At 48.5% G+C, this 13,549-nt stretch overlaps 1 protein-coding gene across 5 annotated transcripts in view; it reads left to right on the top strand.

Annotated features, from left to right (window-relative positions):
• The window catches only part of LOC119953421 (semaphorin-4D-like), a 133,964-nt gene that overhangs the window by 58,775 nt on the left and 61,640 nt on the right, over positions 1-13,549 (top strand). For all 5 annotated transcript variants that reach the window (XM_038777679.1, XM_038777678.1, XM_038777680.1 and 2 more), the window contains one exon: positions 12,471-12,533. In XM_038777679.1, the coding sequence (XP_038633607.1) occupies positions 12,471-12,533 (63 nt within the window). The remainder of the gene's footprint in view (positions 1-12,470; positions 12,534-13,549) is intronic.

Below are 13,549 nucleotides of genomic sequence, written 5' to 3'. Positions count from 1 at the left end.
TGCGCGAACCGGCAAAGGCCTTGCGGCCAGCCCAAGCGGCGGACGTCAAAGGCCGCTGGTGCCGGTTTTGGCGCCAGTCGGCGTGCTGCCAACTGCTCCGGCGCGGGCCTAGCCCCCAAAGGTGCAGAGAATTCCGGGGAGGCCCGACGCCGGAGTGGTTGGCGCCACTCCCCTACGCTGGGACCCCCCGCCCCGCCAGGTAGGGGAGAATGCCGCCCCATATGCATGCCTCAATCACCGATTTGACAGAATTTCCCCAAGCAGCAGAATCAATGATGGGAGAGGTAGCAGAAAAAGCAGAATTTTCACCATCATCCCGCTGCATTTTCTCCAATAACTTCGGGAAATCACAGTCCCCATTCCTGGTTTCTGCAGGTGGTAGCTGAATCTCTACCTGCTGCTGCAAATGCCGTACTGTGGCACAGTAATTAGCACTGCTGCCTCACAGCGGTAGGGACCCGGGTTCATTTCGAGCCTTGAATGACAGAATTTGCAAGCTCTCCACAAGTCTGTGGGTTTCCTCCGGGTGCTCCGGTTTCCTCCCATCGTCCAATGATGTGCAGATTAGGATGATTGGCCATGCTAAATTTCTCCTTCGTGGTCAGAGATGCGCAGGCGAGGTGGATTTGCAATGATCAATGCACAGGGTTACGGGGATAGAGCGGGGGAGTGGGCCTAGGTACTGTGATCCTTTGGATGGTTGGTGGATACTGGATAGACTAATGACCTCCTGCAACTTTTTACAATATACATTAATGATCTGGAAGAAGGTACTGAAGGCACTGTTGCTAAGTTTGCAGATGATACAAAGATCTGTAGAGAGACAGGTAGTATTGAGTAAGCAAGGGGGCTTGGACAAGCTAGGAAAGTGGGCAATGAAGTGGCAAATGAAATACAATGTGGAAAATTGTGAGGTTATACACGTTGGAAGGAGGAATCTAGGCTTCGACTATTTTTTAAATGGGGAAATGCTTTGGAAAGCAGAAGCACAAAGGACTTGGGAGTCCTTGTTCATGATTCCCTTAAGGTTAATGTGCATGTTCAGTCAGCAGTTAAGAAGGCAAATGCAATGTTAGCATTCATGTCAAGAGGGCTGGAATACAAGACCAGGGATGTACTGCTGATGCTGTATAAGGCTCTGGTCAGACCCCATTTGGAGTATTGTGAGCAGATTTGGGCCCCGTATCTAAGGATGGATGTGCTGGCCTTGGAAAGGGTCCAGAGGAGGTTCACAAGAATGATCCCTGGAATGAAGAACTTGTCGTATGAGGAACGTTTGAGGACTCTGGGTCTGTACTCATTGGAGTTTAGAAGGATGAGAGGGGATCTTATTGAAACTTACAAGATACTGCGAGGCCTGGACGTGGAGAGGATGTTTCCACTTGTAGGAAAAACTAGAACCAGAGGGCACCATCTCAGACTAAAGGGACGTCCTTTAAAACTGAGATGAGGAGGAATTTCTTCAGCCAGAGGGTGGTGAACCTGTGGAACTCTTTGCCGCAGAAGGCTGTTGAGGCCAATTCACTGAGTGTATTTAAGACAGAGATAGATAGGTTCTTGATTAATAAGGGCATCAGGGGTTCGGGGAGAAGGCAGGAGAATGGGGATGAGAAAATATCAGCTATGATTGGACTGTGGAGCAGACTCAATGGGCCATGTGGCCTAATTCTGCTCCTATGTCTTGTGGCCTTATGCACTAGGGATTTTATGAATTCTAATTGATGATTTCTGTTATAGGTACTAGCTTGTAGGGTTGTCCTTGCACCATTGGCTTTGTTGGCCCTTGCAGTGTATAAGAATTAGCTAATCACGGGAGAAAGTCCCTCAGCAATCAAGGAGCCCATTTTGTGCATGAATTGTAAAGTGAGTTTTTGCATATAAAATGGATGGAACATACATCCAACTGTTTGATCTCTCCCTATCGATCTTTCTTGTTACACCAGCCGACTGATGTCTTGTCTGCTGGTTTTGAATAGATTTTTAGAATTAACTCCCTGTCCATGCAAGTGGTGCCAGAACAGTTTGACTGAAGTATCCGAAATTCAAAGTTTTCTGGGGGAGTGAGGTACTTTCCTCCATAAAAACTACTGATATGCATGATGCCCATCATTAAAATTGCCATAATGTTAATAACACTTTCTGGTGATCCAGTAGAATGTAACAGGATTGTTGAGCCATTTGGATCAGAACAATAACCTTCCTTGTATTTCAATTTAGTGCTGCAATATTTTAAAGCATCTGACTAGATAATGTACAATGTGATGCAAGGCTGCTGACCTTTTTTGTTTAAATGCATTTTATTCAAACTTGTATCAAAGTAGGTTACAGCAAATAAACACCCCGGAAATATTCTTCCCAACAATCAACTATACAGTTTGTACAGATTTTTCTCCTTTTTCACCCCCCCCCCGGCCCGCGACGAACGGCTCCTCAAACACGGTCACATTGCCCATTCCCCACACTCCCCTGCTGAGCCCCTTAACTCATACTTTATCTTCTCTAACCGCAGGAAGTCATGCAGGTCACCCAACCATGCTGCTACCCCCGGTGGTGATGCCGACCGCCACTCCAGCAAATTTTGTCGGTGTGCAATCAGAGAGGCGAAGGCCAAGACATCGGCCTTGCTCCTCTCCACGAGCTCCAGCTTCTCTGAAACCCCAAATATCGCCACCAAAGGGACTGGCTCCACCTCCTCCTCCACTGTCCTGGCTAAGACCGCGAACACTCCCGTCCAGAATCCTCCCAATTCAAGGCTGCTGATCTTAACAGCTAATTGAATTATATAGTGTCTTTAATGTAACACAATACCCTGAGGTGCTTCATGGGGGCAATTTGGCACAGAGGCACAGAGATATTAGGACTGAACCCTTCATTAGCTTGTCAGTTTTGTGGCGTGACTTAAAGAAGGTGAGGGGGAGAAGTTTACAGAGGGAATACTGCAGCTTAGGTCTCGGCAGCTGAAGGCACAGCTGACAGTGGCAGAACAGAGGGAATCTGGGATTTGCAAGAGGTCAGAATTGGAAGACCCAGAGATCTCGTAGGGCTGGAGGAGGTTCCAAATTTGATGAGGGCTGAGGCTATGGTGGGATTAAAAATGAGAATTTTTTTTAAAAAGTGCAGCCAGACTGGGAGCGCAGTGCAGGCCAGCAGACAGTGGGATGCTGGGTAAAGAAGACTTGGTGTCAGTTAGGATATGTGCAGCAGAGTTTTGGATGCATTGATGCTTATGGGGACTGGTCAGTGGAAGACCAGTCAAGAACACATTGAAATAGTCAATTCTGGAGGTAAGGAAGATCTGGATGAGAATTTCAGTAGATAATAAGTTGAGGCAGGGGTGGAGTTGAGTGATGTCACTAAGGTAATAATAATAATCACTTATTGTCACAAGTAGGCTTCAGTGAAGTTACTGTGAAAAGCCCCTAGTCGCCACATTCCGGCGCCTGTTCGGGGAGGCTGGAACGGGAATTGAACCCACACTGCTGGCCTTGTTCCGCATTACAAGCCAGCTGTCATAGCCCACTGTGCTAAACCAACCCCCTCAGTTTATGCTGAAACGTTTATGCATTTAAGTTGATGTGTCCAAGTATTCTCCTAAATGAAACGCAGATGACAGTTTAACTCCACAAGCCTTTCATTTCTCTGTTCTGAGTTTTTTCTGCAACAAGCAAATCAGTGAAAAAAATTAACAATTTTAATTCTCCCTGCTGTTGCACTTTTGGCTAAAACCTTGACATTAATGATCTGAAGATTTACATTAGTTTATAATATTTTACCTGTTTTTATTAGTTTCCTTGCCAGCCTAAACAAAATGCAATTTGATTTTTGTTCTATTAGTGGATTGGATGTCAATACGAGAGTTTATTCGAACTCTGCTGTCTAGCAGGAGATAGCAAGACTGACTTTATATACACCATCATCATTCAATGTCTTTGCACTTTGTAAATTGTTCCATTAACGTTGAACCATCCACTTGGAAGTATGGCAAAACAGACCAATAATGTCTTGATTTATTTCCCCTGACCTCCTTCCTCTGTGAGGAAGTGCTTGCCCCAGCTGTGTGGTCCCCCATAGTGATTTGTCAGGTCTGGGTAACTGCAACGGAAGCATGTTCCCTTGTCTACCGGTGTTGGTGCATATACTGTGTTAACGTGCGTGCAGTCCAGGCAATATGCCAAGCTATTTTACTCTGGATCTGATTTCTCATTACTTTCACATTTGTCCTGAGTTTTGGAAGCATTACCAAACTTGCCACTGTGTGTGAGTTGTCTTTTCTATTCCATGCAATGCCTGTGCACTAATGATTTAAATTGAAAGACAATTCACTCTTTTTAAAGTCCAAGTCTCAAATGACTGGCTCAGCATTTTTCCAAGGAGAAAGAGTGAATCTTTGTTGCAGGCAGCTGAATTGAAGCTTGTTACTTCAATGTCACTAACTCTCGTGAGACCTCTTCTGGGAATCAATGGTATTGCAACAGTGGCTCTACCAACCAGATAGATGTCTTGGAAATATTTGTAGTGCTGTTCATTTAATGATCAGTTCAGAGACGAATATAGCAAATCCAGTGGAGGCCTGAAAATGCAGTGCAAGCAATGGAGACTTACAGAATACTGAACAATTTCCTATTCACTCCAACTGCATAAAAGTTCTGATCCAAGCAACTGTTTGATACAGTGTTCTGATTCAATCATAAACACTTTTCCAATTAAAGAGCTGAGCAGTAAGTGGTGCAGGGAATAAATAGTTTGTGCTCGAAGCCAAGGCTAACTGGCAGAATGTTGTCTTTCTATAACCTAGCCTCGAACACGCTAAGATTATGGTAGTCTTAATCAAAACTCAGAAGTAGGGCAGCACGGTGGCACAGTGGTTAGCATTGCTGCCTCACAGCGCCGAGGTCCCAGGTTCGATCCTGGCTCTGGGTCACTGTCTGTGTGGAGTTTGCACATTCTCCCTGTGTTTGCGTGGGTTTCACCCCCACAACCCAAAGATGTGCAAGGTAGGTGGATTGGCCTTGGTAAATTGCCCCTTAATTGGAAAAAATGAATTGGGTACTCTGTTTGGGCAGCATGGTAGCGCAGTGGTTAGCACAGTTGCTTCACAGCTCCAGGGTCCCAGATTCTATTCCCGGCTTGAGTCACATGGCAATACGACTTCACTTGCATTAAATAAGGGGTCTCAACAGGGAACACGCACCCGAGGCCGCACATATCCCAGTTTTCTACACCAAGGAGCTCAACTCACTGGAACTCCTCATCCAAGGCCCCAAAGCAAACCCCCCCCCCCCCCCCCCCCCCCCCCCCCCCCAGCCCCACCACACCATGGCTTGGTCCCCAGACACCCACGTAGGGCACCTTCAACCCAATCCCAGGACACAAAAATTATCAGCTTGGCAGTGCCAACCTGGCAGTGCCCCTGCCACCAGGCACCATAGCAGTATCAGGCAGGAACCCAGGGTGCCCAGATGGCACTAGCAGTACCAGGATACCACCCTGCCCATGCACCTAAGGGCCGCCAATCCCATGGGAGACCTCCATAACAACTATTTAATTTGGTCCCCATTTGTGGGGACCAGTGCTAAATTGTGCTCATCAGAGGTCCCCCAAGGCAAAGGAGATAGATCCCAATGCCTCGGGTAACTCTGGAATCTGCACATTAAAGCAACTGTCTCACTCTAACATTTTTTCCAATTCATTTTTTCCAATTAAGAGGCAATTTAGCGTGGCCAATCCACCTACCTTGCACATCTTTGGGTTGTGGGGGTGAAACCCATGCAAACACGGGGAGAATGTGCAAACCCCACACCGACAGTGACCCAGAGCCGAGATCGAACCTAGAATCTCGGCGCCGTGAGACAGTAGTGCTAACCACAGTGTCTCACTTTAATATGCAGATTTGCTCAAATGTAATGTAGCCGCCTGGGGTGACCACTGCCCGACACAAAATGGAAGATTGCAAGGAATGCAGGGAAAATGGACATGTTGTAAAAAGCAAGCAGCTTGCAAAGCACTTGTATATTTGGACTGCTGCAGAAACCAGTTTGGCTGTTGCAGAAACCAGACAGCACTATGAAAAGAAAACAGTTAACATATTAATGAGGCGATACCGGGCGATCCCCAGTCACAAAAGAAACAAGTTAACACTAATCGATACATTCAATGGAAGGCCAGACTTTTCGGCGCCAAAGGAGCCCAAAACAATAAGTCCCAAGAACCGCCCAGTGATCGAGATACAGCCCCGTTATTGGGGAATTCAAATCAATCGATTGGGAAGAGACCCAATCGATTGCGAGAGTATAGAGGGTCCACCCAGGTGGGCGCAAGATTCTGAGAGGAGTATAAGACAGAGACCGCGACCCCAGCTCTCTCTCTCTGCCAGCCTCTCCTTGACCAGCCAGCCCTCCCAGCAGAACACCGTTGCAGCAGAAGAACCTTGAGGAGGAGAGGTCTGGACAGCAGCCGCCAACAAGTAAGTCACAACGCACGCTACGAGAGTAGACACTCCTGACCCCCTGTAGTCCATAACTACTGGAAGCCTGCGGACCCAGGACAAAGCTAGAAGCCATTGTTCCCTGATCCGGCAGTCCCCTTATCCAGATAAGTATTTGGCCTATTAGCGGTAGGATTAGCCTAGTCTTAATGTTTTATATGCATGATTAGTAGATTACTGTAATATAATAAATGTGTCTTGTTTGAACTTACTAATTGGTGTATGGATTTATTGCTTTGAAACTTGAAACTTGTGGCGGTATCTTAACGATACCTGGCGACTCCAAAGCTAAGTAACGAAACAGAGCCAAATTGAGTGTTAAGCACACTCACCCAGAATGAGCAACAGTAATCCCCACAATGCCAAATCCATTTTTTCCCCTATTTATTCATGTGATGTGTGCATCACTGGCTGGGCTGATTGACCACCCTTAATTGCACAGTGGCACAGTGGTTTGCACTGTTGCTTCACAGCGCCAGGGACCCAAGTTTGATTCCGGCTTGGGTCACTGTCTGTGCAGAGTCTGCACATTCGGCCCGTGTCTGTGTGGGTTTCCTCCGGGTGCCCTGGTTTTCTCCCACAAGTCACGAAAGACGTGATTGTTCGGCGACTTGGACATTCTGAATTCTCCCTCCATGTACCTGAACATAGAACAGTACAGCACACAGACATCATAGTGTGGCAACTAGGGGATTTTCACAGTAACCTCATTGCAGTGTTAATGTAAACCTACTTGTGACACTAATAAAGATTATTATTATTATTAATTGCCCTTGAATTGAGAAGCTTGCTAAAAGGCATTTAAGAGGAAGGATGGCAGACTTCCTTCCCTAAAAAACATTAATAAACCAGATGAGTTTTTATAATAAGCAGATTATTATTGAACTCAAATTTCACCGTAGTGGGATTCAAACTTAGGTTAACAGCACATTACTCTGGGGCTCTGGATTACTAGTCCAGTGACGGTACCACTACGCCACCACCACCTGTGAGGAACGTGATCCAGAATTATACGATACTGAACCATTTACTAGTTTCATTGGTGTCTTAGTAAATTTGATTTTTTTTAAAAGTGTCAGCTCTAGTCCCTGTGTGCCAATGAAAATAAGGCCAGTTTGTAATGCATCTCTGAACTAGTGCAATCACAATCTTGTCATTTCTACCAGGGGCCAATTTTTTTGGGTGGTGCCTGATCCAGGCAAATTTAATCTTGAACCAGCATTAAAAAAAGCATATAAAGTAGAGTGTCAGCATTTTGCGCTGGAACTGACCAAAGTTTTTAAATTCCTTGCATCTTAACACTGGTTCAACTGATTCTGCTTAAATTGGACTGTTGGCATCGCATGTTTTTAAAATTGTCTAGCAGCTGTGTTTTTGATACTTTGTTCAAAGATTAACCTATTGCTGCATGCAATATCAAAATAATCCCCTTTTCCACTTAATTAAATTGCTGAACATTACAAATAAGGGGAACAGTTTATACATCGATCAGAACTTCAAATTCAAAATGGGGTCTTTAGAGACTTCTACGAGGAACTGTACCAGTCGGAACCTCCGATGGGGAGAGGGGGGATGGAGAGCTTCATGAACAGGCTATGTTTCCCAAGGGTTCAAGAGGAGCTGGTAGAGGGGCTGGGGGCGCCGGTAGAGTTGGAGGAGCTAGTCCGTGGGATTGGACAAATGCAGTCAGGTAAGGCGCCGGGGCCGGACGGGTTCCCGGTGGAATTTTATAAAAAGTATGCGGATCTGGTGGGCCCCCTGTTGGTGCGAGTCTTCAATGAGGCATGGGAGGGGGGGCTTTGCCCCCGACGATGTCGCGGGCACTGATCTCTCTGATCCTGAAGCGGGATAAGGACCCCTTGCAGTGTGGATCATACAGGCCTATCTCGCTCCTCAATGTTGACGCTAAGTTGCTGGCAAAGATCCTGGCCACCAGGATAGAGGACTGTGTGCCGGGGTGATACACAAGGATCAGACAGGATTTGTCAAGGGACGGCAGCTCAACACGAATGTGCGGAGACTGCTAAATGTTATTATGATGCCGGCAGTGGAGGGGGAGGCGGAGATAGTGGTGGCGCTGGATGCGGAGAAAGCGTTTGATAGAGTTGAGTGGGGGTACCTGTGGGAGGTGCTGGAGCGGTTTGGATTCGGGGAGGGATTCATCAAATGGGTGAGGCTGCTCTACGCGGCTCCGATGGCAAGTGTAGTTACCAATGGAAGGAGATCGGAGTACTTTAGGCTCTACTGTGGGACAAGGCAGGGGTTCCCCCTGTCCCCCTTGCTCTTTGCACTGGCGATTGAACCTTTGGCTATGGCGTTGAGGGAATCAGGGAGATGGAGGGGTCTGGTGTGGGGTGGGGAGGAACATCGTGTATCGCTGTATGCGGACGACCTGCTGTTGTATGTGGCAGATCCAGAAGGGGGAATGCCGGGGGTGATGGAGCTGTTAGCGGAATTTGGGGGCTTCTCGGGCTATAAGTTAAAGTTAGGCAAGAGCGAGGTATTTGTAGTACACCCGGGTGATCAGGAGGAGGGAATTGGGAGACTCCCATTTAAGAGGGCAGTGAAGAGTTTCAGATACTTGGGGGTGCAGGTGGCCAGGAGTTGGGGGACTCTCCATAAGCTTAATTTTACCAGGCTGGTGGAGCAGATGGAGGAGGAATTTAAAAGGTGGGACATGGTGCCGCTATCGCTGGCGGGTAGAGTGCAGTCCGTCAAAATGACGGTTCTCCCGAGGTTCTTGTTCCTTTTTCAGTGTTTGCCCATCTTTATCCCTAGGGCCTTTTTTAGAAGGGTGACTAGCAGCATCATGAGCTTTGTTTGGGCGCATGGGACCCCGAGGGTGAAGAGGGTCTTCTTGGAGCGGGGTAGAGATGGGGGGGGGGGGCTGGCGTTATCCAATCTCTTGGGGTATTATTGGGCGGCCAATGTGTCGATGGTGCGCAAGTGGGTAATGGAGGGGGAGGGGGCAGCATGGAAACGGATGGAGAGGGCGTCCTGTGGAGATACAAGCCTGGGGACCCTGGTAACGGTGCCGTGGCCGCTCCCTCCTACGAGGTACACCACGAGTCCGGTGGTGGCGGCCACCCTCAAGATTTGGGGGCAATGGAGGCGACATAAGGGAGAAGTGGGGAGCTCGATGGAGGCTCCGTTAAGGGGGAACCATAGGTTCGTCCCGGGGAACATTGATGGGGGATTTCAGGGTTGGCACATAGCGAGCATCAGATAGCTGAGGGACCTGTTTATTGATGGGAGGTTTGCGAGCCTGGGGGAGTTGGAGGAGAAATTTGGGCTCCCCCGGGAAACATGTTCAGGTATCTGCAGGGGGAGAGGGGAGGGGGAGAGGGGAGGGGAGGGAAGGGGGGGTGGGGGGGGAGAGGGAGAGGGGAAGGGAGGGAGGGGGGAGGGGAGGGGGGGAGGGGAGGGAGGGGAGGGGGGGGAGGGGGGGGAGGGGGGAAGGGAAGGGAGGGGGGAGGGAAGGGGGAAGGGTGGGAAGGGAAGGATGGGGGGAAGGAGGGGGGGAGGGGAGGGAGGGAAGAGGGGGAGGGAAGAGGAGGGAGGGGGAGGGAAGGGAAGGGAAGGGGAGGGAAGGGGGGGAGGGAGGGAAGGGGAAGTGGGGGAGGGAGAAAAGGGGGAGTGGGGGAGGGAGGGAAGGGGGGAGTGGGGGAGGGAGGGGAGGGGAGGGAGGGGGGAGGGAAAAGGGAGGGGGGAGGGAAAAGGGAGGGGGAGGGAAAAGGGAGGGGGGAGGGAAAAGGGAGGGGGAGGGAAAAGGGAGGGGAGGGGAGGGGGGGGAGGGAGGGGGGAGAAGGAAAAGGAGGGGAAGGGGGAAGGGGGAGGGGGAAGGAGGAGGGGGGAGGGAAGGGGGAGGGAAGGGGGGGAGGGGGAGGGAGGGGAGGGGGGGGGGGGAGGGGAGGGAGGGGGGAGGGAAATGGGAGGGGGGAGGGAAAAGGGGGGGAGGGAGGGGGGAGGGAAAAGGGAGGGGGGAGGGAAAAGGGAGGGGGAGGGAAAAGGGAGGGGGTGGGGGGAGGGAAAAGGGAGGGGGAGGGGGGAGGGAAAAGGGAGGGGGGGAGGGAAAAGGGAGGGGGGAGGGGGAGGGGGGAGGGAAAAGGGAGGGGAGGGGGGAGGGAGGGGGGAGAAGGAAAAGGGAAGGGGAAGGGGGGAAGGGGGAGGGAAAAGGGGGGGAAGGGGGAGGGAAAAGGGGGGGAAGGGGAAGGGAAAAGGGGGGGAAGGGGGAGGGAAAAGGGGGGAAGGGGAATGGGGAAGGGGGGAGGAGGAGGGAAAAGGAGGGGGGAAGGAGGGGGAGGGGAAGGGGGAGGGAAAAGGGGGGGAACGATGACTAGAACATAGAACAGTACAGCACAGAACAGGCCCTTCGGCCCTCGATGTTGTGCCGAGCAATGATCACCCTACTTAAACCCACGTAACCTGTATACCCGTAACCCAACAATCCCCCCATTAACCTTACACTACGGGCAATTTAGCATGGCCAATCCACCTAACCCGCACATCTTTGGACTGTGGGAGGAAACCGGAGCACCCGGAGGAAACCCACGCACACACAGGGAGGACGTGCAGATGCAGACTCCACTATGTTGATTTAATTTAAATTTATTTTTAAGTTCTTTTGTTCATTGGGGTTGGGGGGTGGGGGATGTGATACATGCGTTGATACGGTCTGGGGGATGTTACAGTTATTATGGGTTATTTTGTTGCATTTCATTGTTTGTCGTTATGTTTTATATTTTCTGTAAAAAATTCCAATAAAAATTATTTTAAAAAAAAACTTCAAATTCAGAAGTGTGTTCAGATATGGAATTTTCCCAGCTTGAATGACAGAGTATTATCGGGATTGGAAATGCTCTATCTGAAAAGGCAGTGGAAGATGATCCCATAATTTATCTTAAAAAGACTTGAAGGGAACAGGCACTTGAAGATGAACAACTTGCAGGGTTATAGACAAAAAGTAGGGATGTGGGACTGAGCCTGATTGCTGTTTTAGAGAGCACAAAGAGCTATATTGTCTCCTGGTATGTTTTAAGCTCCAATGATTCTATGACTGGAAAGTAGTTTGGCATTTTGAATTATGTGCAAGAACTGGCTGTGTGTTTCAATGGAGCTATAAATGCAGGTGATTTTATATTTTGCTAACCTATTCGACATCCCAGGGAAGTGGTAATTAATACTTGCTCCTTGGGCTGATTGCTTGGTAATGTGTAATTGAAGGTTGACATATTCAGAACAATGTCGACATCACATCATGTTTCAAAATAGTGAAGACTGCAGGTCAAGGAGCATCTGTGTTGCGGGAAGAGGGGGGACACAAAAAAACAGGTCGATGTTTTTGGTTTTAGGATTGGGAGATATTACAGTAGAACAGATATTTAAAAGGAAGACCACAGATGAAAGGAGAAAAACATGCACAAAGGAGGCTGTGTAGAAATAGGTTTACACCAACGGGCAACACAGACCACAAGTAGTGTTCCAACTGGTGGAATGGTCTACATCTTTGTCATTGATTCCCTGGAATCTTCCATCCTCCTGATTTTTTCATGCTTCCTGTTCTACCAATGTCCCTTTGGCTGATCGTTTGCACTGCGCCTTTTAGATAAGTCTCTCACTTCTTTCATGTAGCTTATGCTTTCTTTGTCTCCTGCTAATAGCAGGTCTATCACTCAATTGTTTTCTATTCACAGGTCATTTTTCTACTGCAATATTTGTTTTTTCCCCCATCCCCCTTTCTCCAATGTTCCTTTTTAAATGCAGTTCATCTGTACGATCTTCTAGTTCTGAGTATTGGTCAGAAGGGCCTGAGACACTAATTGGCCCTTGGTTTTCCTGAATGTAACCAGATTTTTGGGTTTCAGGTTTCCAGTCGCACTTTGCTTTTTAAATGCTGTTCAAAGCCTCACAAGTTTGCCCCGAGTAATGACTGCTCATCTCTAGTACAGTATTGCATGTTTACAAGTCTCGTTCCCCATTGTTCCAGGCGATGTGGGCCGTTCCTGAACTTAAACGGAATGAATGCATGCACAAAGGAAAGTCAAAAGAGGTATGTTTCATAATTAATACTGTATGTAGGCAACAATTAACTGTAATTATGTAGACAGTGATAACAATGGTTAATAATAAAAGGAGTACTCATAAAGGGGGGGGGGGGAATCAGCAAGTAGAGGCATTCTGGAGTGACTTCAGGTTGGTTGGAATGTGCTACTGTCTCCTTAAAAATGTACGATAGCGGCAAGGTTTGTGACAGAAAAGTTTTCACAAACTGTTAATTGCTATCAGTCTGTTCCTTGACCTTTCTACAGAAGGAGAGGATCCAACATTTGGACATTAAAAATATCAATTCAGATCATAAATATTGTTTTCCAGAAACAAAAGCACAGTGGCACAGTGTTTACTACTGCTGCCTCACAGCGCCAGGGACCCAGGTTCAACACGCACCTTGGGTGACTGTCTGTGTGGAGTTTGCATTTTCTCGCCATGTCAGTGTGGGTTTCCTCCATGTGTTCTGGTTTCCACCTACAGTCCAAAGATGTGTAGGTTTGGTGGATTGGCCTTGCTAAATCACCACTTGGTGTCCAGGTATGTACACGTTTGGGGGTTACAGGGATAGGGTGGGGGAGTAGGCCTCGGTAGAGTCCTCTTTCAGAGGGTCGGTGCAGACCTGATGGACCGAATGGCCTCCTCCTGCACTGTAGGGATTCAATGATTCTAAAAATGTGCTTTTATGTTTATGGAGGTATGGTCACTAGTTGCCCGCAAATCATTTTTCATGTGTGAAGTTAGGCAGGGAATGTCAGCAGGTTGTTTATGTTGGCCATTACGGCTGAACCCTGTTCTGCTACATAAGTGCTTTCCAGTGGCCCTGTTCAATTGTGATTAAACCTGGGAGCCTAGGGCAGTGTTTTTCAAACTTTTTTTCCGGGGACCCATTTTTACCAACCGGCCGAACTTCGGGACCCAACCCGGCCGACCTTCGCGACCCACGCAGGCCGACCTTCGCGGCCCATGCTGGCTGACCTGCGCCACCATTTTCTCTTACCTTGTTTGTTGCTGACAAAA

The sequence above is a fragment of the Scyliorhinus canicula genome, chromosome 18 (genome assembly GCF_902713615.1).
Source record: "Scyliorhinus canicula chromosome 18, sScyCan1.1, whole genome shotgun sequence".
NCBI lineage: Eukaryota > Metazoa > Chordata > Chondrichthyes > Carcharhiniformes > Scyliorhinidae > Scyliorhinus > Scyliorhinus canicula.
This window is presented reverse-complemented; position numbering and strand designations above follow the sequence as displayed.